Below are 27,299 nucleotides of genomic sequence, written 5' to 3' on the forward strand. Positions count from 1 at the left end.
CTTTGATTTGGAATATGTTAAATAGAGAAGTGGTTCGACACAATTGACATGCACAAGCTTTGAAGTTGTCAGATGCTCTTTTGAAAAATGGAAGTTTATTTAGATGTCCTTTTCCTCCCTTCTAAATTCTAGTTCTCTTAACTTACTTGCTTCATTTTAACATGCAGTAACTTCAAAAGCTAGACATTTAGATATATTCCATGATTTCAAAAGAGCAATCTGACAACCAAACAAAGAACATTTGCCTCGAGAGCAAAGAACTGAAGCCTTGTTATAGATAACTCAAGCCAAGGTGTAAGGATGCTCAAAATAATTTGACGTAATGATAATTCTTATCTAACTACTACTCAGTATAAAAGGTTAGTTAAATACACCCAGATGACCTGTATCCTAAACCCTTTCATCTTTATTCCCAGAAGACATATGTATCATGCCACATCTCCTTATAACGAAACCCTACTAGTTTTCTAATAAATCTTTAAGATATCGACTAATTCTTGACATTTTAAGGGAACACTAAGAGGAAGATTGGATGTTTAGTTTTATACAGTCTAAGGTTTTTCTCCCCGGTGCCTCTGTTAGATGTAGGCATGAGCAATCACTTCCTTTCCTGGTTAATTTGAAACCATTTTATGCAAGCTTTGAAGTACATATTGTTACATTTTCTAGAAAAATCAGCTCCGGTTAGAGATTAAAATTTCAGGTTTGGTTTGAAGGGAAAGAAATGATGTTTTTAAAGGCTATGTGAGAAATGAGTTCATATATGGATGGATTTCTCATGAGAGTAACTTAGAGAACTTACAAGCATGATTCCTTCTACCAAACCAGAATCAAAACGTCTGTTTCTGGGGGGGATTGAAAGTGCGATCCACACATGGCTAGTTCCTGTGTGTTTATTCCTATTCTGTGGCAAGATCTAATCCCCCGTGGCAGAGGACCATAGCAAACTGCAAGGAGTCTCCAGTCTCTAAAATTTAAACTCGAGGATCAGTGGAAACCAATGACAGTGTGCTTAAATTCATTTTTGTGAAGAATACTTGTATGGAGGAGAGGCACGTTGTTTTGTCCACCTATTTGTTCAACGATAGCAAAGAAAAATTTATCCTCTTTTGAACATTATAAAAACAATAAAGGATGTCACAAATGTTGATTATAAAAAGGAAAAATCATGACCTCAATGCCTGAAAGACAAATAAATGTCCCCAGTTGTGCCCAATCTACTCCTCTATGGTTTAGGGTCTCTGAAGGAAAAGCATCAAAATATACATGACATTCGTGTTGTGAAAGTTAAGGTGATCATAACGTATGAAGTGAGGCATCAGCTTTGAACCTCTTTTCAGCAAAAATACACAGATTTCCTATAAGTTAGCATTTGGTCCTTAAAATGCTAATTTCTTTTTTATTTAATATCATACTTCCTGAGCTAACTGAAGCAGCAGAAAATAATTATCTTGCATTTTGAATTTTTCTTTCCTTTGTGCTTAATTTCTATTAAGCAGAGTCAGAACCCACGCCCTCTGACCTGAAGCTCCCATTTGTGTGCTAAGACCCAGCCAATCAAAGCTTTAATGGTTTGCAGCCGGCCCTGCCCTCCAGCCCCATCCACGGACATTTACTGGGCCTTTACAGACTTGCTTTGCTGTGTTGACATAATGAATGTGTTGATGGAACCTGAGACAGAAAGAGATAGGAAGGGGAATTTAAACAGAAAACAGGGAGGCTAAAAATGTAATAAAGGAAGAGGGGAAAAAAAGACAATACTGGTAAAAAAAAAAAATCTTGAGAGTTTAACCGACTTTCTCACAGAACGTAAATTTAATAGAGAGAGATATCAAAGTAGACATTTAGGACACAGGCTGGGTGATATGCAATTTCCTCTTCACTATCCCTGCTGTAGAGAACTTTATAAAAACTTTTCCCAGATTAAATTTGGCTTTCTTTCCTATTATGGGCTGTGAGCTCTCGAGTTGCGACCGCCTTATTCAGTTTACAGCTGGGTAGATTTTAAGGAGTGAAACCCAAAGTAATAAATCTGTGATTGTAGCATGCACAACTCGGTTATCAGCAGTGACAAGGCAACTCTGCAATGCTCCCTCCCTGCCACACTGTCACCATTTTAGACAATTTTTTAGTTGAACGATTTAAATACCCCATCTTTCTTCTTGATTGTACATTTGTTTTACATTTTTGGCTATAGACCAGAAGTTGATTATCAAGCAGATAAAAAATTTACATGGCATGATTTTCAAAATTCCAAAAATTCGCTCACTAGAATCTATTAAGATTTCTTAAAGGCAAGTACATAATGTATTTGTGCACGTTAGTTATAAGAGATCGTGCCTAACTGTAATTATGAAAGTCATTAGTTTATTTGGGGGTAATTATTTCATCCTTGTATGTGTGAAATAAATTTAGTTTTTGCACATAGGCACCAGCAACTCTCAGAATGTTTATTTTCAGCTGAATTTGTTATTTTAGCCATTGTTATTATTCCTGGACTTAACTTCCCCCCGGGTCACAGGGTACATGACCACTATGCAGCAAAGAAATAGATCTTGTTATATTTTAATATTTCTGCTTATTTGTATACGTATTTCTTCCTTACCCTGCCCAGGATAAAGTTTACAAGTATATTTAACATTATCATGCTCATAGCTTGGTAAATTATAAACATAGTTTTATAAAACTTGGAAGAGGATATGGGGGGGAGAGAGGAAAAGGAAAGTGTTCTAATAAGTATCTAATAAGTATTTCCTGTCAGAAAAGACATGAGATAGAAATACAAATTAACTAGAAATAGAATTGCATCATCAGAATTTTGAAAGAAAATGTTTTTTTTTTTAAAAAAATCGTGCCATCACTGAATGTAAATCCCCAGACCTTTAAATACTGTTATAGAATTGACTTCATCAAGGCATACAGTTGCTACTGACAGAGTCTTATGATGGAGCGTATTATTCTATTTTTTATTTTTCTAAATACATTTTTGTTGTATTATAAAAATAAATATATATGATTAATAAATTTAATCATCTGTTTATATCTGTTATCATTTCATAGATATTTAAATTCAGATAAATATGGAAATTTTATATTTCCCCTAAGTGTGTCCAGATTTGTGTAAATGTATCAAGCAAACTGCAGAGAGTCTATGAGTGACGTATGGCCATGCATGTAGGTGGCTGGAATATGTTGTTAGCTATTTCTAACACACTTACTTAAAAGTGATGGAATGTCCACTTTTCCCTTCTCAGTACAGTTAAAGAATACGCTAAAGACATCCTTTTATCTCCATACATGCCTTTTTTCAGAATGAAAAAAATTAAGCAGCAATAAAAGGGGAGAAAAGAAAAGGAGAGAAGTGGATCAGCTCAAGAAACAGAGTGGAAGAATCCAGTATGAAGGGACAATAAGAAAATCCTACAAACAAGAATTAAGCGGGCAAGTGAGGTTCGTTGAGTAGAAATAGCTTTACCCTCTCTCAGGATGGTTTAGGTAGGAGTTTGGGAATGCGGAGAGGGATATCTTTCTCTCTGACATCACATAAAAGTTCACCCAATCTGCATCTTTCGACAACCTGCTCTGCATTTTTCCTCCCTCAATACATGGTTTATTCTTCACTCATCCCAATGGTAAGTTTTGTAGTTTCATGGGGGAGCAGATGATTTTATCATTAAATTTATTTCAAAAGGAACACTATTTTGAGAAGCTGAGAAATTCACTGGAAAAATATATTTGCTTTTTTTTGCTGCAAGCTTCAGAGGTGATTATGACAACACACCTCAGATGTGTTCTTATATTCTATGATAGACCAAGGTTTACACACACACACACACACACACACACACACACACACACACTAAAAGCATTTCTATATGCTTAAATGTGAGATCTATTTATATAATATTTGTGATACCCATCTTTTTTTTAGAAGATTTGGAAAACTGTGTTCATGTAACTTATTTTTGTGAACAAAACATTGCATTTTAAAATTTGGAAAATATACCAATCATCACCCAACAAAATACATTTATTATCTCGGGCCGCTTTAAGCTGTCTTAAATCAAGGAAACCATCTCACATTAAATCTATGTCTACTATGTTAGGCCTATTCAAAGAAGTCCTGTGAACAATTAATTTTCTCAATGCTTTGATAACTGTTTTTTTTTTCAAACTTGTGACGATGAATTCAAGGGAACAGCCATATGTTCACTCCACGCATCCATCTATGAAAACTTTTAGAGCAATGGATTCACTCTCAGTCTTTCCAAGGGTGATTCTTGTAACATACTAGAGAAATACAGTACAGTTAGTAAAAAAATTAGAGGGGGGAAAAGCCTCTAAACAATCACCTACTATGAAATGTGTAGAACCCTATAAAGTTAATTAAAAAATATAGACAAACCCAGCCTTAGAAGATTTAAAAGCACAGTATTTTTGTCCATCTCCCTCCCCAACAATGCCCTTCATACTGTATTCACACCTGACACAATTGCACTACATGGAATCATTAATTAGTTCTGCAAATCATTGTAACAACATCAGGCACCAACAGTTATTAAAAATAAAACAACAGCACAACCTGTAGATTTGAGTAACTCTATTGAAAAAGAAGTATGTGAAGTTGGAAGCTACTTGATCACAAAACATGGAAGAATGGTCAACTATTTCCTTCTTATCTGTCATCAAACTCCACATACGTCTCTGAAGATGCCACACGTAAGGACAAATTCCTTTAGGTTAAGTCCATGAACACTTCCCCAACATTTCTATACAAAGTCACGCATTCATGCTGAGTTATCTATCGTTACGCAGTGATAATCTGCAGTGGGCCAGAGTTTCGTTTGCAGGCTATTCAGAGAGGACCTGTGTAGCACGATATTGAAATCCAGGATGAAAGCAGAAACGCAAGGTGTGCAGCCATAGTCTGAACGGGAGACTGTGGGATGTGAAGGGACGTCTGGAGAATCAGAAGAATGAGTCGTAGAGGGGATAGTTTTCTTTGTAGAAATGCTGAGGCACAAAATACAGGTGTGTATAGTACTTTCATACATGAAATCCTTTCTCCTGTATGTGCATCATATGTAAACGTAAAGTTTGTATGCTGCTGACTATTCGTCTCTGATGTCCAATGAGTATGACTCCGATTCGCCTAATATCGCTGAGAGAGCAGGAAGAGGGAGAGAAGGAGAGGGAGGGACAGAGAGAGGAAGGGAGAGGTTTTGAGCATCTAGAGTTCATAAAGACAAGTCAAAGAAAATGAATACTTAGCTATGTTAAATATGTACCCTGTCACATTTTAAAAAATCCATGTTGGTTAATTGTTAAGCAGTCATGTAAACGAGTACCAATAATTTTATATTTCCTTCTTCCTGGTTCCATAAGATATACTGTAATCTCAGATTTAATGATATAAAGAAAACAATCATATTCAGAGAGAATGTTTATATCTCTGTAGAATATGGCTATTTATATTTCAAGTACTTATACAAATCTGCAACAGTCATAGAAAATGCTGAGCGCGTAGGTAAAGGTGTAATGTGAGCATGACCTAAATTCTTGTAGCCATTTTGTAATTTGAAAAAACGACATTAAGCAAAATTTAGCGATTTTGTAGAAATAAATAAAAGTGGAAACATGTATATTCTACACTGTATATATATTCTAACCCTACAGCAATTGTACTTCTATGTTTAAGAGGTACACAAACAAATCAATAAAAAAAGTTGCACAATGCAGAAGTACTTATACTAATAAAAGTTTTAAAAATACTGAGACATATAAGAAAACCCCACAGAATAGCCCAAACTAATGAACTAGATTTATAGGTATTAACACAATGGAATCTCAAAGGTTGGATGGAAAAAGCAAGAATAATACATCACCTTTTGTATGAATGTTAAAATTTATATGAAATATAGAAAGCTATTCACAGACTAATAAACATTTAATACAGAATGGTGATGACTTTGGGTGGGGTACGAGATGTGATAGAAGTGGGGTATATACAGGGTTTCAACTGTTTTACGAGTGGATTATCTCGCAGACTTAGTGGTAGTACACCGGAATTTGTTACATTTTTCTCTGTTCTTGTTTTGTGCGTACATGACAATCTTCTATTGGGGGTAGGTAATGAATGATCTTTGAAACAATGGAAAATGTCTGATCATGATAATACATAGAAGGACCCTAAAGTAGCATGGTAATAGTAGATCGATTTAATAAAGATGGTATAAATTAATTGTGCATTACTAGTATATATGACCAATAATTTACCAAGGCAACAAACACTATGTTAATATAATATGATGTGAATAAGATCAATATGCATTTTTGAAACATTTACAATGTCAAAAAAAGTCATTTGAATTGCATGTATTCTTTAAGAGGAATAATGGATGAAAGAGTAACTTCCAGCTTCTACCAAAATGATAATCAGGAATGGCGGAAGTCACATACTAGCCCTTCTTGATTGGATGTGTGAATTTGCAATCCATGAGCAGAATATCTAATTACAGTAATAAGTCTAGAATTACTTACTCGATGCTCATTCTTGAAATCAGATCAAATGTTGTAAAACCCGCTGCCATGAAGTTACTCTTGTATTGCCCCATCTTTATAGAATCCAGCCAGTCACCCACTGTGACAAACAGTGGGTATTCAGGAACATCACCAGGGGATTCTGGCATTCTACAGGGAAGTGAAACACAGCATTTAGAAGCTAGGTAAGTCAGACTTAGTCATTTTTTATTTACACCTTTTACAATATTGTTGAACCGAATATTTTACCCGCTATTTAAATGAATTCTACTTTTCTGCCTTATTGAGCAAGTACTTAGAACAAGTCCTTTTTATCAAATCAGTGGTTTCTTTTGACTTTTCCTGTCTTTTGCCACTATGGGTATTATTAATAGACCCTTAGAAAAATCATTTCTTCTCTCTATGTAGTATTTTTTTTTCTTTCATGAAATTGTTTGGAGAGGTAGAGCCTAGTCTACCCACTGTCTCTGTCTGCAGAATAGCAGCTTTTTCCTGAGTACCAGTTCCAACCTCTTACCAATCTATGTCCTCTTTCATAACCTACGCCTACTCTGATGCTTCTCCTTCTAAAGGTGAATTCATTGGTCAACTTCAAATTGTGTATTTGAAACATTCAACAATAATATTCTTATTTAAAAATAATGTCTGGTATTACAGAACTTACTTGCATAAAAATATCCAAGCATAGTGTATGAGTACTTTAGCTCAAAACATAGATATGAAGCCATAACATAAAGCAAAAATTAATAAAGTGTAGGCTAACAAGCCAAGGATAAAGTATTGATAGTTATTGAAATAGTAATATTGCAATCAATTTAGTTTTAAAGTATCTGCAAAAGCACTCTAATTGAGAATCTTTTATAGTTTAAGAATAATGTAAAGGCATTATTTTGGAGCGCCCAGGAAAGATATGAATGAATGCATGTATGCATATGTTTATAAATAGCATACACACATATTAGCTAAAGTTGGCAGGAATATAATGGAATTAATCTTAAAAACATAGTAAAATAACTCAGGAATTTGCGCTTATGCTTTTCTAGTGAAACATTGTAGTCTTCTTTCTATGGGAATGCCAGAATTCCATCCATGTCTGAAGCTGTGTTAGAAGATTTCTGAGAGCTTGTGAACAAACTGCAAGGAAACAAGACAAGAGTCTTTGTGACCTCTGTTCTCCATAACATGGATTTATTCATGGCCCCCTAAGCTGTAGTAATAGGAGTGGGTTTACTTTGGATTATCCATCATCTTACCCATTATTATTCAGAATAATATTTCCAAGCATGAGTTGTCCTCCTGACTCTAAAAGCCTAAACTCATGTGACCTGATCCTTGTGACTGTACATAACTTGAAATCAAGTGAACATTGCTTATTTTGATCTTGCTTAGCCCTCAGAATATCCTCAGAATATAAATTGTGTGATGTGTAGGATGATGTCATTATGCAGGTGAAGGCAGGTATAAGATAGAACGAGGCCTGTCACTGGACAAGAAGGAAGGATGCGGGGAGAAAAGTTTTAGAGAGGAGGAGGAGACTGGAGCAAGGAAGGAGAAGCAGCTGAGAGAACATGGAAGCAAATGTTAAGATTCCTCTCTGCACATTTACAGGTTGTTATGAATATTCTTAAGGGATGGATGTGTACAGGGCTTTGTATGTTTAGGTGGGCAATTATATCTTATCAATTGGATCAGAGGTTATTGTGTTGCATGTTCTTTCATGTGGCAATTTAATTTAATTCAAGAATAGTGTGTGGTGGCTGGAGACATTAGGCTGCCACAGAATTGGGATGTGTGTGTCTGGCCTGGTGGCAGCCTGCCTTGGGAACTGGATGGGTAGAGAGATTGATGCCAGGCTCAGAGAGAAGCCATCGGCAGTGTGATATGGGATGGAACAGAGAGGGTGAGACACTTTGCTGACTGAGATGAAGATATTTGCCAGATATCTTGGGGCACCACAGTAACAAACATAGTACAGGGATTTTTTTTTTATAATTTTACAGCAACAGGTGGTGCCCGAGGTCTTGGCCATTGCGTGATACTCTTGTCTGTCTCACTTTGAGGTTCTACGCTTTCAGGTTCATCCCACCAAATAGAGTAGCACCATGGAAACATGGAAATATTGTGATTTTTGTAAAAATACTTGGTAGGAAAAGTGTTTATATAATAACAGATGCATTACAACAAATGTTTCATTTAAACAGTCTTAGATACAAAACTTACATTATCCATAAAGCATTAATGATCTTTAAAAACATATCTATGATTTGATTCAAATCAATATTTACTAAATAATAAAAAGGTTCTTACCACAAGTAAATGACTAAACTGTTTTATTAGACACTGAAAGTCCAACTTTCAATTATTTTTTCTTTTTTTCTTAAGATTTATTTATTTATTATATATAAGTACAATGTAGCTATCTTCAGACACACCAGAGGAGGGCATCAGATCTCATATGATCCACCATGTGGTTGTTGGGAATTGGACTCAGAACCTCTGGAAGAGCAGTCAGTGCTCTTCACCACTGAGCCATCTCTCCAGCCCTATTTTGTTCTTAGTATATTTTAAAATAAATGAAAATATCTGTAGACACATAATTTGAACATCAATATTTTAAATATTTCATCAAGCTTTTGCCATCAATATTTTAATTGTGAAAATTGGAACTGAATCTGCTAATATGCAAAAATGCTTGTCTAAACCTATGAAGGAAGAATATCTGGGTTTATACATACTGTCTAACTCTGGTACCTTTCTGATAAAATATAGATAGGAGTGAGCATTAATGTCTAAGGTGAAAATTGAAGACCTATCCATGTATACTCTTTGGTTGGTGTTGTAGGCCCTTGGGGGATCTGGGAGGGAGAGAGGAGGAGGAGGGATAAAAGGGGTGGGGGTGGGGTCAGGGTCAGGTATGGGAAGAGACAGGAGAGAAGTCCAGAGGTTCAGGAAAATGAATAGAAATATGTAGCAGTGTACGGGGGTAGGGATCTGCTGGGGGAAAACCACCAGAAAGTCCCAGATGCCAGGGAAGCAAGGGGTTCCTAGGATCCAGCAGGGACGTCATTAGCTGTGATACCCAACTGAGGGGAGAGAACCTGTAGAGAACAACCACTTCCAGGGGTAGGCATGGGCCCCAGTTGAGGAATGGTGACAACCATCCATCTCAAAAATTTTAACCCAGAAATGTTCCCGTCTAAAGGAAACACAGGAACAAAAAATGGAGCAGAGACTGAAGGAAGGGCCATCCAGAGACTGCCCCACCTTGAGATCCATCTGCAAACCCCAAACCCTGATACTATTTCTGATACCAAAAAGTGCTTGCTGACAGGACTGTCTTAGTATAGCTGTCCTCCGAGAGGCTCTGCCGGCACCTGACTAATACAGATGTATACACTACCTAGATTTTTAAATGACAGCATTCTTGAGAATTTCCAATTGTTGAGTCTACACTGTGAATATGCAAGGGAATCCAAAGTAGCCTCTGCACAACTTTCTTGAATTACTTAGTGTCTATAGCCTATTTCTTAGGAAACACTGCTGCAGTTCATAGACTCACTCTCAAAAGATCAGGGAACCCTTATTGGCTATTAGCATGAGTTACCGTAGGTTAGAAAGGTGAATGTCTTATTTTAGAATAATATGGCTCTAATAACTGCAATTACTTGTTAGAGAATTTTGTTAAGTGACATATCTTTCATATTCTTATGCCTTTCTTATTTTCTTTTCTTTGTTTCACATAGAATTTCACTATATGGCTCAGCCTGGCCTCAAACTCATGATCCTCTTGCTTCAAACTCTAGAGTTCTGGGATTATAGACATGCACCTTGACACCTAGTCCACACTCTTCTTGATGCACAGGTAAAGTTGGATAAGTCTCATTCTCTATATGAGATGACATTGGAGTAGCTCTTAAGGTTTCACACTTTAATGCAACTGGTGAATAGAAATGTGATTCATTAATTTGATGTCATTAATATAGAAAGATAATGGAAACACAAACACTCTTTAAGTGACTGATATAATAGCCTAACTCCTCATTGAAAAGCATTTACATTTGCTCCCAAATTCTTGTAATGTCACAATTTCTTTTCTTGCACCCACACAGTTAGTAACCCAGTTTCCTCCCAGCCCTTTTCTGCAGCTGGGCTGGCATTTGATTTAGGAAGGTCAGGGGTTCTCCATTGTTCATGGCTGCTGTGTGGGAACTTTTATTTCACTTTATCTTATACTGAAGTTGAAAAATGCTGCTATATTCTGGCTTTCAGAGTTGGGCACTTCTATCCTCACATGAATTTTCTAGAACACTGCCTAATAAACAACAAAGGCCCTTTCTTATCAAACCTGTACAGTGATAAATGCAGTCTATTTTTCAGCTGAGATTGTAGAAATCACTGGTCTTCGGTGATTAGTGGAGTCGCTCTCGTGAAACATCTTCATAACAGAGCCAGAAGCTCACATAGCGTGTTGTACACTGGAAGTAGCAACTCACATCTGTACTCGCAGCACTCCGGTCTATTACCATCTTCACATGAAGTCCTCCTGACTCTGGGGCCGTTCTTGTCTATACCTGGTTAACTCCTCTACCAACATTTGAAGATATAAACACTACCTATCCAATCATTGAAAGAAAATTTTACTCTTCAGTTTTTCAATTATTCAAGATTTTCCATTGCATTCTTTTCAATAATGCCTATTATTTAACTTGGCCACTAATTGATGAGATAATTTTGAGACTAGAAATCAAAGCATGATTTGGTTCAAAGTGTTCTAAAGTATCGAATGCTTAGAAACATGTAATGTATCCTGCCTCTACTTAATGCCTATGAGTAAAGAATGAATAGTATTTGCACAGTGATCATGGATTTTTATTAGGTTAGTGTGATCATTAATTTTTTAGATTTTATATTTGTAATTCTTCTTTTAATTGTTCAGACTATTTAATAGGCATAAAAAGATTGATAACTGGTAAACATTAGAGGAATATTCAAAATTTTGACTATGAACACATGAAGAGATAAATTCATGGCAGGAATAATGCTTTTAAAATAATCTCTCGCAATTCTGAGTGGAATACCCAGCACATGGTTCCTAAAGAGAGAATAATAAGTCACTGGACCTCAAAGAAAGATTCCTGCTTTTGGGGAAATACTCAAGTGAAAAAGAACATGATATCCCATGTAGTGGTAATGCACGGAAGGCGGCCGTTATCCTATCTTCGTGGCATTGATCTCCTGCACCACACAACAACAGCAGGATTTGAGGAGCATGAAAAAGTCCTGCCCATTAGCAATGCCTGCCATTGCAAGGAGAAAGGAAAAACATGTGTGTGCAGCACCAGAAAACCCAATCTACAGAAAACCCCGAGGATGTAATTCTGGAACTATGTTCCTTCCTTATGTCTTCATCTCTCTACATTATTGTAGTTATAGACCTTTTCTCAACTAGTGTTCTTTAAGTGGCTGCAAATAGCTGGAGGATGCTTTGGGAGTATAAGAGAATGTTTTTTATCTCTATGTGGGAGGGCATGGGCTCTACATCTTTGTATTTACTTGGTAAAAAAAAAAAATGAAGTGACGAGCTGTGCTACAGCCAAAATACTTTAAGGAGCTTTTAATAAACTTCACCTATGAAGTCTTATTCAGCCCAAAGAAAAATGTAACCGGAAAAATAAAAATGTACCTTCCTTTAGTATACTCATAGGCTCGGAACAGTGCAGAGCTGAGAAACATCTGGAGATTTTACGTTATCCAATTCTGCACCGTCTAAGTGACTATGGACTTTGGAGTTGGTGGACTTTGTTACTAATCTCATGTTAACTTCTTGTGTTCTTTTGACAAATGGCCTCCTGGAGTCTCCCTTTCCTTGTCTGAGACACAGGAACAGCAAGTAATGATAGTACCCGGTGGGTACAATGATCAGCACACAGTATAGTTTCAACAAGCAGACTGGTCATGATTGTTTATAGCCCAGCGATAGGCAGTGTTATCATCGTCTTGCGCCAGTAGCTCATTCAGTTTAGATCCTCTGATAGGCAGGAAGGACTCTCGCGGCTGCTGACCGATACTTCCTATCTCAGCTCCCTTCCACAAAGGTGATTCCTGTGCAGTGTTTGCACAGGTTTGGCCAGACACTTATTTCTGTACGATAAACATCAACAAAGTACAAGCAACAAAAATCAAAATAAAACACTTCACAATGACTTATATATAGATGTAAACAATTTTGTAGATGTCGACAGTATATTGCTTGGGTCGTCTTGTCAAAAATCTTTTGAAAGTGGATGAAAAACTGTATGTTACATCGTTGAAAATCGTTATCGGAATGCAAGATGATAGCAATTAGGGTTCTCATTTTCCGAAGCAGAAGCATTGCAGAGCTGGTCTGACTGTTTTCCCTACATTTCTCATTCACTGGAAACCAAGTGCTTGAAAATTCAACCATACTCTTACGTGTACTGAGGAAGAGAGTAGTTAAAGTTCTTAAGCACCACAAGTTTGCAAGATCCCTAGCCATAGGCAGTCCACAGTGAGAATATTTATGATGTGCCTTGGCTGAGGCAGAACATGACTGATGATCCCACCGAGTATTACAGACCAGTGCCGTCCATCTGAGCAAGTGCTGCTATTCCAAGATACCACCTTTGAACTAATGTTTAAAAGCACAAAATTGTGAAAAATTGTTTGCAGAGGGCCTGGAACAGAATTGGAAATGTTCTCCCAACAACCCACCCTTTCTCCTTTCCTCATTTTTCTTTTCCCAATACTAGGCATTGAAAGCTAGGGGCTTGCTTATGTAGGTGCTGTACCAGTGACCTATATACACCAAGCCTTAGCAATGTTATTTCACTATTGCATTGCAGTTCTGCCAAAAAGAGCGTCTAGCTGGCTGCAACCTAGTATGCCTAGGAGATATCAGAGCCTGGAGCATTGGGCAGGGTAGCTAATGAATGTGCAGGAAGACGGGGTAGGGCAGGGAAGGTAGAGAGTGAAAGGACACAGGGCAGTAATCAGGTAACATACTATTAAACTTCAGGTAGCCAGATACACCCCGGGACTCTGTAGGATTATACCTATGTGGAATTGGGGACTACAAGGTTGATCCTGAGAGTTGTGGCAAAGAGGACAAATAGGGGAAAGGAACAGAGAAGAGCCAGGCATTGCCTGAAATGTTCTTCTACACATAACCTTGATCTCAAGCTGGTCCCGTTCTCCCAGGGGATTTGTCCCATGTGACAACCACAAATAACTCTTCGACAGGAAATGACTAATGTCACTAATGAGAGCACATTGATATTGCATGTATGGACAGTTGCCTGCCTTCATCAAGATGGTGATTTTGAAAATCTATTTAGTAGTTATTTGGATTTAAGGACATTCTTATATAAATCACCATGATCTCATATATGTCCTTATACTTTTTCAAATAGTGTATTTGGAGCTTTAACGAAGTGTGAATATGTCTATGAGAAGCACCAGGCAGAGAAATGTCAGCAGAGGACAAGAGTAAGAACCGCTCTTCCCAATCCCGAAAGCCTTGGACCAATAGCTTTCCTATAGACTGTCAGTTGTTGGCAATGGGGTTTATGAAATTCCTAATTTTCTAGCATAAAGCTATTATACTATGGATTCCATAGCCTTTCTCATTATCTTTAGTCATCTTAATTTTCCCTCCACTTATCACTCTTGTCAAACAAAAGAGCAAAAATTTCTCAGGTGAAGTTTTGAGAAAAAGGCAATTATAGTGGAATAAAAACCATCGGGATGTAGTCGATGAAAGAACGATGTCTGTGTTGGTGTAGAAATGGGAGAAACGCGTAGTCTGGGGACACTGAAGAAAAGGAGAGTCTAATGACCAGTGGCTGTGCATCATGCGCTCAGACTTTTTAGCATGTTTGCATGTGTGAGCATGTGCACGTGTGTGTACTCATGTGTTGCATGCACATAAGTGTTGTAATTCAGAAGCCAGAATAGGACACCAAATCTATTATTTTCTGCTCTATTACCTGGAGACAGGATTTCTCACTGAATTGGAATCTTGCTGTTTTGGTTTGGCTGCCTGGCCAGCAAATTCTTTAACTTCTACAATCATTATCCCTGCTGCAGGGGCTATAGGCACCCAGAGCCATACTGTCTTATTGTTTGTTTTTTATTTATTTTTAATGTGGGTGCTAGGTATTCAAATTCAGATAGATGCTCATGTTTGCAGAGCAGAGCACTCTTATGCATTGAACTGTCTTCACAGCTGACATGGTTGAGAGGCATTCAGTAGCAAGACTGACGGTCACTTTTTCTTAATCCAACATTAGTCTGGGACAGGCGTGCATTCTGGAATGCGGGAGATGGACAGGCTTTCCATGTGGAGGTGCTCGTCTTCATTTTATAAACACAGAACCAACCAGGGTTTTTCTTCACAATAAAGTGCCTCAGTTCTCAGGAGTTGGGAACAGACTGTGGATGGCATGAGGGATATGCAGCCAGGGGAAGACAAGGCAAAGCCATCCTGTGTTTTATAAACCCTGTGATGATTAGAATAATGGTAAGTTGCAGACACAGTACCTCGGGAACACTGGTTCATTTTGTTTCTCAAACAAAAATATATGAAAACAAAAAGTCCGTGCATCTATGCCATGAACAAGGATAGAAAAAAATCACTCACGAAAATTACTATTTGTTCCAGACAGATTAGATTTTGGAACTGAACCAAGCTGACAACTTCATTTGAAGGATGCAATTCCTAGCCTGCGTGTGGCAGGGGTCTTCAGAGCATGGCAACCATTTCATCACGGACCTCTGGCTCTCGGTGAGGACCATGCATCTGCTTCGACCATTTATCCTTTCTCCATTTTATTTATTTATTTTTGGTCGTTTTCTGATTTGAGATTCTTCCTGAGTATTTTACAAGTAGGATGACGATTTACAGTCTCAACATGCAGTCAAAGAACTGCTCTATTTGTCTGTTGAAAACGATGACGGTAGACTCTTCAGTCAGGCAGCTTTGTTGTGGCCACCATGAAGTCTCTTAATCTTGCGTCACAACAAGAAGCTGAGAGGAAGTGAGTTGGGTTTAGAGGCGTGAGGTGACGCCCTCTTCCATGAAGGGAGACTCACACTGTAGCGTGTTTTCATTATGATGGTCTCTCAGTAGTACAGCACGGTGTATTTTCAAGAGAGTATGAAAGCCAAACATCAAGAAACAATCTCTCTACCTACCTTGCGTGTAGGAGACAGGTTTCTGGAAATAAAACGTTATTACTATGGATTGATCTTTATTTTGTCTCTGTATTCCCTTGGTATTGTCTTATAAATTTTATAAAAACCTGTCCTTGTTGAGGCTGCTTATGGACCTGTGTGCCTCACTGCTAAATTCTGCCGACATACTCCACTTCGTGTTTACTGAAGCCCTGTGAAGGTTTGGGCCTCACGTCCCTTGAAACAGTCTTCTTGTTTAGGTTTCATAATGTGGCTCCATCCTGGTTTCCTGCATTCCCAGTCTGCATTGCTCTTCCTTTTCAATCTTGTTTGCTTATTGTATTTTGGGATCCTGTCTTTTTAATTTTTTAAGATTTATTTTATTTATTATATACAAGTACATTGTAGCTGTCTTCAGACACACCAGAAGAGGACATTAGATCCCATTACAGATGGTTGTGAGCCACCATGTGGTTGCTGGGATTTGAACTCAGGACCTCTGGAAGAGCAGTCAGTGCTCCTAACTGCTGAGCCATCTCTCCAGCCCTGGGATCATGTCTCAAGTCTTGGCATTCTCTATAGCTACCTTCTCTTCCTCTGTTTATTTACATTCCTTATATTCGCCATAGGTCATCTTAACTGGGCTGATGCCTTCAGTTTTAATCTATATGCTGGTCAATTTCAAGTATATACATCTAGGCTAGCTATTTGAAAAATAATAATTATGTATGTGCACGAGTGTCTATGTGTAGGTATGTGCACATGCTTGTAGACACCCAGGAAGGCCAGAAGGGGTTGAATATCCTGCAGCTCAAGTCATAGGAACTCATGAGCTGCTCTGTGTAAGGACTGGAAACTGCCTCAAGGATAGTATATACACTCTTAATTTCTGAGCCCTCTCTCTAGTCCAAAAGCCCAGTTTTGTTTTTACCTCAAATTCAACCTATATGTATGTGTTCACTCTCCTATATTGTGATACAGGTATCTCTGATGCTGAATGCTCCAGCATTCTCATTTCTGCCCCAAGACTTGTTCCTCTTAGCAAGAAAGCACCTATTGTTTATGCAATATATCTATATCTATATCTATACCTATATCTATATCTATCTGTCTGTCTGTCTGTCTGTCTATCTATCTATCTACCTATCTGACAAATACCTACTTTTTTCTTTTCCTTCAATATTTATTCAGGAAACCATGAGGCATTATGTTGCCTAACAATAAATTCATTCTCTCTTCTCCAGATCTCAACTTTACTCTCATTTTATAATTTAGGCCTTGAACTTTCATAGCTTGGTTTTCTAAAAAGACACACATGGCCCTGTTTCCCATCTTGCTCCTTGTTTTGTACATAGTCTAAACTTAGTGGTCTTCCAGAAGCACAGCTGTAATTATTTCATTCTCTTGCTTAAACATCCTTCAGTGGCTGACCAGTGCCTTAATGGTGAAGTTCAAAGTGCTTCTGCTTCCTGTGCCTTCTTCCTTACGGTTTCCTATGCTGGGCTGCTCAGAGGAGACGGGCTGCAGCAACACCTGAATCACTAGCTATTTCATGCTTGGCTTCACTTTGCTGAGGCTGCCAATTAGTGATTTAGAGGTGAACTCTTACATGCTCGGCTGTGAAAAGGGGCCTGTTTCAACTAGCTCTTGCAATAGCCTACTCTAATTGTTACTGAAACCCCGTACTGGCTCCAACCTGTGACCCCCGCTCTCCCAGTTGAGTGTTGGTATATCCTGTAGCTGACTAGTAATTCAGGAAGTGTGCTTTGGTTGTTTATAATCCAGCCTAAAGGAGGATATAGATGATATTCCAGGTGCAATATTTCAGACCAAGATGAGGACTATTTTGCTCCCTCTCCTCCTCCTTCTCATTGTTCTTCAGAGAGGAGAGAGTGGGCTTTCTTAGTTGTACTGAAGGTTATAACATGCTGGATGAGTGCCTTCATTTTCTCATCACCTGTCTTATTCTGATTTTGGAAGAGGAAAGTAACAGCAGCTGCGTGTGATGGGAGCAGCAGGGAGCATCCTCCCTTTTGGCGATCCACAAATCACCTCGTCTTGCTTGCCATTTCAAATAGAGGGATGGGACATAGAATGGAAAGAAAATTGGAGAGGACACACACATGCACACAAATTCTACTTATAAAGATAGAGAAGGATCAGGAAAGAAAGACATGTATGCGTGCATGTGTGTTTGTATCTTTGATATCTATTTTTTGATATATATCTTTGATATATATATACATATATATGTGTGCATATGTGTATATATATATATATATGTTGTACCAAATATCTACATAAGAGAAATGTAAATAAAGTAATACAGACAGATAAAATATAAATAGAAATAGAAAGGAAGGGATTTTTTCTCTAATAAAACCGTATTTTCTTTCACGTTAATAATTATCTGATCAGCTAATGAACATGATAAGGGTTATAGAGGATTGATAATTGGACAGCTACTAAGGCAAGCTCATTCCCCCTATCTGTTCCTCTTGCCTGCAGCCTGAACGATTTTGACTGTCAGGGGAGAAAGTACCAACATTATGCATCTTACACGAGGATGTCCTCCACCAGCGTGTGAAGGGCGCTGGGGTTGCGAATCAGTTTGTCCAGGAAGCTGACGATGTCAGTGAATTTTGGCCTGTGGTTTCTCTCCTTCTGCCAGCAGTGGAGCATCAGCTGGTGCAGCGACGGTGGGCAGCCCATCGGAGCAGGAAGTCGGTAACCTTCTTCAATGGATAAAATAACCTAAATGCAAACAGACGCAGGTCACTCTCTTACCTTTGGTGACAGCGAGGTGTGTGCAGCATCTTCATACCCAAGCAGGACAAACCAAAATACTGATAAGAGTGAACACTACTTAAGATGAATACACAGGGCCCAGGCAAAGGTATATATCCAAGTTCTGAAGAGGGAATTGCTGTTAATTCAATAGTACAGCTGTCCCTTCTGGGCAGAAAATATGCTTTAAGCATGCACTGCTGGTGAGCACATAGTTAAGTTTTACCACTGTCTTAAAAAACAGCTGGATAGCCTTATCTGGCATCAATGGGAGGAGAGGCTCTGGGTCCTGTGAAGGCTCAATGCCCCAGCGTAAGGTGGGTGAGTGGGGGAGCACCCTCATAGAAGCAGGAGGAGTAGGGATGAGGGGGATTTTTGCAGAAGGGGAAACCAGGAAAGCGGATAACATTTGAAATATAAATAAATAAAATATTCAATAAAAGAAAAGAAACAGCTTCTGTGTAACTTTGCTCAACTATTTTTCTTTAAGACTTACTTATTTTATGTATATGAGCCCACTGTCCTCATGCACACCAGAAGAGGGTACCAGATCCCATCGAAGATGCTTGTGAGTTACATGTGGTTACTGGGACTTGAACTCAGAACCTCTGGAAGAGCAGCCAGTGCTCTTAACCGCTGAACCATCTCTCTAGCCCTTGCCCAACTATCTTAAACCCTGATCTCAATGGCATAAAGGAAGCATGATATAGATACTTTTAGCACAAACAGGTATGCCTCTTGAATCCTTTTTCATCCTTTTTATAAGGTCAGTGTATTTTCTAAACCCGCTGTTCTCCCATTGTAGCATATTCCTTTCCTCCTTGTTGACTTTGGGTTTTCCCTTAGTCAGACTCTGACCTGATAGCACAGTTGTTTCCCCAGAGGTCCTAAGGTTCAAAACAGAAAAAGCTACAATGGTGAGTATAACAGGTGTCGAGAGAGAGGCTCTCTCTGTAGGACATGGTGGTGACTACTGATGTATGGGCACTGGTGTAGCTCACAGGACTGAGGGATTGACGATTTGTTCTGGGTTAATTTTAATTCGCTTAATTTAAATTTAAACGCCCACTCCAGAAAAAGGAATCTGCGTAAGAGTTAAGAGTAAAAAGGGTAGGTGGATGGGTGGGGGAGCACCCCCCTAGAAGAAGCGGAAGGGGAAAAAGAATAACGAGGAAATGTTTTGCTTCTTTAATGTGTCACCTGCCAGCCCCTCCTAAGATGAATTTTCTAAATGTGGAGTAAAATCGATTCTGAATTCATATAAGTTAGCTTTTGAAGAGAAGATCAAAGGTAGTCACTTAAACCTTTGTTCTTATATCATTTATGGGGAAGTTTTTTTTAAACCAATTTAAAAGTAGGGATACTGAGGATCAAACATATTTAAAGACAGACAACACTCAAATCACCCCCACAACACACACACACACCAACAATCAAAATATAAATTGTCTATGGTTAACATCGCCATCTTAAGAATTCTGTTGCAGAACCATCTACATGCTTTTTTTTAATGTTTTTTTTAAACACTGACATCTCATTTTAATTTCTTCTTAAACTGACATCATTTGACATGACTACAAAATATTCTGAATTTATGTCAGAGACAGGTTGTAAAAAAGAAGCATTAGTATTTCCTCAGAATCTCTTAATTGCTAAGTCCTAACTTTTTCAGTATTAGAGAATTTCTTATGATCAGATCTGTATTTTTGATGGCCATAATTCTCCGTGCGCGTGTGTGTGCATGTGTGTTGTATATGTTGTGTGTGCCTGTGTGTATGTGTGTGCGTTGTGTGTGTATGTGTTGTATGTGTGTCTGTGTGTGTTGTATGTGTGTGTTGTGTGTTCTGTGTGTGTTCTGTGTGTATGTGTGTGTGTTGTGTGTTGTGTATGTGTGTGTGTTTGTGTATGTGTGTTGTGTGTGTGTTGTATGTGTATGTGTGTGTTGTGTGTTGTGTGTGTGTTGTATGTGTGTGTTGTGTGTGTATGTGTGTGTTGTGTGTTGTGTGTGTGTTGTATGTGTATGTATGTGTGTGTTGTGTGTGTGTATGTGTGTGTTGTGTGTATGTGTGGGGGGTGATTTCCTGTGTTTGGTCATGAGGAAGTCTAGATTGACTTTAGGTATCTTCTATCATTGTCCACCTTCTGATTTTGAGAATTTCACTGAATCTGGAGCATGAGGTTTTAGCCAGACCAGACTGCTACCAAGCCCCTGGGATCCATGTGTTTCTCTTCCATCCCAGTGCTGGGGTTATGGGTATGTGGTCATATACACACCAGTGTATATGATACATATATGAGCTTCATATATGACATATATGAGTTTCACACGTGAGTGCTGGGGATGCATACTCAGGTTCATACGCTTGAGTAGCAGTCACTACTCTCAAGGATCTTTCTCTCAGTCCCAGAATACGTCCATCCGCAAGGATATTAATGTTTTACTCTCCATTTTATATTACATTATTGAATATCATTTTTCTCATTTTTTGGACTGTTTTTGGTATTAAGTAGGCTTGGGTTTAAGTCATATTGTTACATGTTTTAGTAAAACACAAATGGATAAAAAATGCTTGAAATCAATCACAACTACTGTGAATAGCTTATGGAAGTAATTATAAAAAGTAGGACAGAATGGCCTTAGAGAACATCTGTGCCCTGGGAATGTGACAGCCAATTTGGAGGTTATATGACTGCAAGTGCATAGAATAAAACTGAGAGGTGAAGCCATGTTAGGAGGAACAGTGGCCTTTACAGAACATTTTCTATGTGCTTGGTCCTTGTACCTTTTTCTTTTGTTTACCACTTAAAATTACTCAGGCTGGCCGTTACTATTACTGCTACTTTTTACGTCATAAAAATTAGGCTGGGAGACGTAAGGAGACTTGTCTAGATTCACATAGCTACTGTGTGGCAGAATTAGGAGCTGTCCTGAACTCCCTGTGACTTTCAGATGTCCTTTGCCGTTCCTCAGACACTGGCTTCAATTTTCATGATAGATTGTTCTCTTCTCCGATTTTATACCATGTTATCTTTTGTCATTATACATGCTCATTTGACTTCTGTGTTTTCTTTTTTTTTTTTTTTTAAGATTTATTTATTTATTTTATGTATATGAGTAAACTGTTACTATCTTCAGACACACCAGAAGAAGGCATTGGATCCCATTACAGATGGCTGTGAGCCACCATGTGGTTGCTGGGAATTGAACTCAGGTCCTCTGAAAGAACAGTTAGTGCTCTTAACCGCTGAGCCATCTCTCCAGCTCATAATTCAAATTTTAACTCCAGCACTTTCACTCGTGAGATGGATGCAGGGAGATTGCCATGAGTCTGATGCTTGCATGGGATTGGGAAGGAAAGCCCATTGTTTCAGAAAAAGAAAAGATGATTTAAAAAGAGAAACGATCAAACTCAGAAGCACATAGGAAAACAGTAATTAGCGGAGGGTGAGCGGACTGGAAAGGTATTGGTCAAGTGGTACAAAGAGTCAGAGCTCAGGGCAATGAACCAGGGATCGCTGCACTGCATGGATGGTGACTGTAACTCATACTGATATAGGGGATTCTTTTTTTTTTTTTTTGTATTTTTTTTTTATTAACTTGAGTATTTCTTATGTACATTTGGCAAACATCCCCTTCCCTCCCCCCCTTCCTTATGGGTGTTCCCTCCCCACCCTCCCCCATTGCCGCCCTCCCCCGACAGTCTAGTTCACTGGGGGTTCAGTCTTAGCAGGACCCAGGGCTTCTCCTTCCACTGGTGCTCTTACTAGGATATTCATTGCTACCCTATGAGGTCAGAGTCCAGGGTCAGTCCATGTATAGTCTTTAGGTAGTGGCTTAGTCCCTGGAAGCTCTGGTTGCTTGGCATTGTTGTACATATGGGGTCTCAAGCCCCTTCAAGCTCTTCAGTTCTTTCTCTGATTCCTTCAACGGGGTCCCGTTCTCAGTTCAGTGGTTTGCTGCTGGCATTCGCCTCTGTATTTGCTGTATTCTGGCTGTGTCTCTCAGGTTCGATCTACATCCGGCTCCTGTCGGTCTGCACTTCTTTGCTTCATCCATCTTGTCTAATTGGGTGGCTCTATATGTATGGGCCACATGTGGGGCAGGCTCTGAATGGGTGTTCCTTCAGTCTCTGTTTTAATCTTTGCCTCTCTATTCCCTTCCAAGGGTATTCTTGTTCCCCTTTTAAAGAAGGAGTGAAGCCTTCACATTTTGATCATCCGTCTTGAGTTTCATTTGTTCTAGGCCACTAGGGTAATTCAAGCATTTGGGCTAATAGCCACTTATCAGTGAGTGCATACCATGTATGTCTTTCTGTGATTGGGTTAGCTCACTCAGAATGATATTTTCCAGTTCCAACCATTTGCCTCTGAATTTCATAAAGTCGTTGTTTTTGATAGCTGAGTAATATTCCATTGTGTAGATGTACCACATTTTCTGTATCCATTCCTCTGTTGAAGGGCATCTGGGTTCTTTCCAGCTTCTGGCTATTATAAATAAGGCTGCGATGAACATAGTGGAGCACGTGTCTTTTTTATATGTTGGGGCATCTTTTGGGTATATGCCCAAGAGAGGTATAGCTGGATCCTCAGGCAGTTCAATGTCCAATTTTCTGAGAAACCTCCAGACTGATTTCCAGAATGGTTGTACCAGTCTGCAACCCCACCAACAATGGAGGAGTGTTCCTCTTTCTCCGCATCCTCGCCAGCATTTGCTGTCACCTGAGTTTTGATCTTAGCCATTCTCACTGGTGTGAGGTGAAATCTCAGGGTTGTTTTGATTTGCATTTCCTGATGACTAAAGATGTTGAACATTTCTTTAGGTGTTTCTCAGCCATTCGGCATTCCTCAGCTGTGAGACTTCTGTGTTTTCATTTGGGCCCTGAACTTAGTATTTTCAGTAAATAACACACATACACACACACACACACACACACACTCGCTCACACACAGTACTTTGTAGTTTGTAGAATGCAGTGCTTCAGTGAGACATCATTCATGAGTACTTTTGCATCTTTGATCACCTCTCTATCATTGTATCTATCACTTTATTGTATTCCTTTTCCTGTTCCTTTTTCTCAGGCTATGTATATAGGAACGCAGGAGCTGCATCTCTGGATTTTTGATTCTCGTCATTGAGCCCAGTGCCTCACTTATTAGTAAATGCTAATGATCTAAGCAGACATTGCTAAAATAATTTTTTGACTTGTCTTGATAGAGGAGCGTACTTTTGTTAAATTTGAAACAGCTACTTCCTATAGACTCAGGGGACAGCATGATAGCATTTGAAGACCTAGAGAACACATTAACTTTAAAAATATGTTATCAAGGGACAGTATCTAGAATCTTATTGATTGCTTAGACCAGTCCAGTGACAGGAGACTTGCTCTTCCTGAAGAAAGAACTTTATTACACTCCTCAACCTTTGCTAACATTGTCTTCTTAGCCCCAGAGGGATTTCTATTTTCCACAGCTTTTCTAGACACTTCATGGAAACAGTAAACACCACAAATCCAGACCACTTGGCCTCTACCAGGCAGTGAACTCCCTCAATGTTGATGCCTTTATTCTAAGGGCAGGGAGTGGCAAGAAGGTAGCATTGCTGTGTGGAACACTTGCCTTACCGAGTCCAGCAGAATGTTGGTGGCCTGCAAGGCTGTCTGTGGAGTAGTGGGAAGATCAAGAGACCAACCAATTTCCTCCTTATGCATCTCTCTGTCTTTTACAGAGTTCTTAGTTTCTCAGTTTCCTCAGTGCTTTAACATATCATCTTATTAAATTAATTTGAAACCTTGACTCAAGCCCGGTGTCAAACTCAACAGGAACGTATCTTGTAGAGCAATAACCCGATAACAGTAGTGAGGATTGAAAAACACCCAGCTAATTATAGAGAGCTTTTGGGTCCCATTTCCAAGATTCTAGTTACCAATGATATATGTTTATTATTTTAATCTTTGAAACAAACCTGTGGAGTAGCAACAATTCTTAGTGTCATTTTATAGCTAAGACACCCAATCAGAGGAAGGCCAGACTTGTCTAAAGTTACTCATACGTATAAAACCCCTAATTTCAAGAATTGCCTGAAACTGGTGGATTCATGAAAGTATATTTTTAGTGGATATTTAATAATTTTCACCCCAAACAGAAACAAACATAGTGATCACTTAAAATGTACTGTTGGCCATTCTAGTATAAAAGGTAATACAGCATGATACATATCTGTGAATCTGGAGTTTATAATCTAGTGAAGGAGACAAAAGCCTGTGAATATGGCAAGTATTATCTAAAACAGGGTCTGAGGTAGCCCACAGTAGGCCCCAGCGAGGGGAGGGGAATATTCAATGGTATGCAGACCTTTGCAAAGGCAAGTAGGGGCTTGAAAGAGGTGCTACTGGAAGTGGATTTGTGTAGATGGAAAAAATATGAAGCTAAATAAGAGATAAAACATTTAGATCTTATATCATTAGTACATCTGTATATTATAAACTTAGATTTTAATTTTCAATGAATGATGATATTTTAGTTGATATATATTCACTGTACAGGGGACCATGTTGTATGAAGACAACTGCATGTAAATGTATTTACTGGGCTTTAAGTGTATCATTCCCATACTTCCTACCCTTAGTAGTTGCTGCCCTCATTCTCCTTAGCAATTTGTGTTCTCCCCTACACTTTTACTTTTATTTTCAAGTCATTCTTGCATACCTGAACTTACATATCTATTTAAAGTCTGGGATCCACAAATATGAGAAAACAGGACTATCTGAATTTCTGAGACTGACTTCAAAGAAGTGATTAAAATAATTATCTCCACTTATATCTATTTTCCTGAAATGGACATAACTTTCTTCTTTACGGTTGAAAGAAATGCCATTGTTTCTGTATCTATTTATCTGTTAACTGACATAACTGCATTGGTTCCAAAACTTAGCTACTGTGAATAGGGCTACATTAAGCACTTATGCATACAAATTCGGACTTTTTTTAAAAAATGATTTATTTATTTTATATATAAGTACATTGTCACTGTCTTCTGACACACCAGAAGAGGGCATTGGACCCCATTACAGATGGTTCTGAGCCACCATGTGGTTGCTGTGAATTGAACTCAGGACTTCTAGAAGAGCAACCAGTGCTCTTAACTGCAGAGCCATCTCTCCAACCCAAATTCAGACTTTCAACATAGAAGAAAACAGTTTTAGCAGGTGAACAATATTAGTTTTTGCTTTTAGAACTGCTTGCCTAACTCTGAAGAAGATTGGAGGCACAGACTGGTACAACCATTCTTGAAATCAGTCTGGAGGTTCCTTAGAAAATTGGACATTGAACTACCTGAGGACCCAGCTATACTTCTCTTGGGCATATACTCAAAAGATTCCCCCAACATATAACAAAGACACATGCTCCACTAGGTTCATAGCAGCCTTCTTTATAATAGCCAGAAGCTGGAAAGAACCCAGACTCCCTTCAACAGAGGAATGGATACAGAAAATGTGGTACATCTACACAATGGAATACTACTCAGCTCTCAAAAACAATGACTTTATGAAATTCACAGGCAAATGGATGGAACTGGAAAATATCATCCTGAGTGAGGTAACCCAATCACAGAAAAACATGCATGGTATGCACTCATTGATAAGTGACTATTAGCCCAAATGCTTGAATTACCCTACATGCACAGAACACATGAAACTCAAGAAGGATGACCAAAATGCAGATGCTTCACTCCTTCTTGAATTGTTGTATCCTATATAAATACATGAATACAACCTGCTGAGTCCATTCAGCGGAGCTTGCATTTACATAAATTCAGGGCCGACCACTTGACATTGGATAGCCACCTAGAAGCTCCTCCCTGGAGGAAGACTACCTCTCCAGCTCTTAGAATTCCTTCGTTGTCTGAAGTCCATGAGATTTCTACATTAGTATGTTTATTGGCACTGTCATTGCCAAGTGTTTTTCAGGCAGCCATATTTTTGAGGTTTCACAGGAGTAGCTTTCCTATCATTTCTAGGAGCCACTAACCCATAGCTGGATCCCTCATCTTCAGACTCATGGAATCTTCCCATCTTCTGCAATGTTCCCTGAGCTGTAGGTTCAGTAGCTATGTTAGAGATAGGTCCACTGGGGCCGAGCACCCATGACTAGTTGTTGCAAAGACAATTTTCTTTAGTGAGGGTTAGGAGCCACATTTGACTGTGGGCATAAAAGTAAGTACTTAGAATGCAATAAAGAATCCTGGGAATTCATTTATTAGGGATGAAAAGTTTTTTGAGATCCATGACCCCACTTGCCACTGGGTAGTGGGCTAGGTTTTCAGTGTCAGGCGTGATTCCTCTGGTGTATTACTTCCAAGATATGAGTTCCACTACTGAACCTTTAGGGATGTCTTGCCGTGCTGGGCACTGTTGTGTTTCACAGGCATCATAGACAGATAGAGCTATCCATTGCTTTTCTTCATTGGCAACATACATAGCACCTTCTGGAGCTACAAAATTTAGTCCTCCAGGAGGAGGTTTTTGAGTGTGACCTTCAATTGTTAGAGATAATTATTTTCCAAAGTTGTCACCAACAACTATTTAAGGTATGAGAGTCCTGTACTTCATGACATTTATTCTTCTACTCACTCAGCAACCTACTCTGGAACAAATATACTCCATTTTATACAGGCTCGACTGCTCTTGTAGAAGAACCAAGTTCTGGTCTCAGCACACACCTGGTGGCTCCGTAACTGTCTGTAACTCTAGTTTCAGAAGATCTCATGCAACCATACACAA

At 38.8% G+C, this 27,299-nt stretch overlaps 1 protein-coding gene across 1 annotated transcript in view; it reads right to left on the reverse strand.

Moving 5' to 3' along the window:
* Positions 1-4,003: 4,003 nt before the first annotated feature.
* The window catches only part of Epha6 (EPH receptor A6), an 893,674-nt gene continuing 870,378 nt past the window's right edge, over positions 4,004-27,299 (reverse strand). The window contains exons 16-18 of the mRNA XM_032900334.1: positions 18,293-18,486; positions 6,541-6,690; positions 4,004-5,161 (exon numbers count right to left, since the gene is read on the reverse strand). Of these exons, the coding sequence (XP_032756225.1) occupies positions 5,047-5,161; positions 6,541-6,690; positions 18,293-18,486 (459 nt within the window). The 3' untranslated portion in view covers positions 4,004-5,046. The remainder of the gene's footprint in view (positions 5,162-6,540; positions 6,691-18,292; positions 18,487-27,299) is intronic.

Source organism: Rattus rattus, chromosome 4 (genome assembly GCF_011064425.1).
Source record: "Rattus rattus isolate New Zealand chromosome 4, Rrattus_CSIRO_v1, whole genome shotgun sequence".
NCBI classification, from domain to species: domain Eukaryota; kingdom Metazoa; phylum Chordata; class Mammalia; order Rodentia; family Muridae; genus Rattus; species Rattus rattus.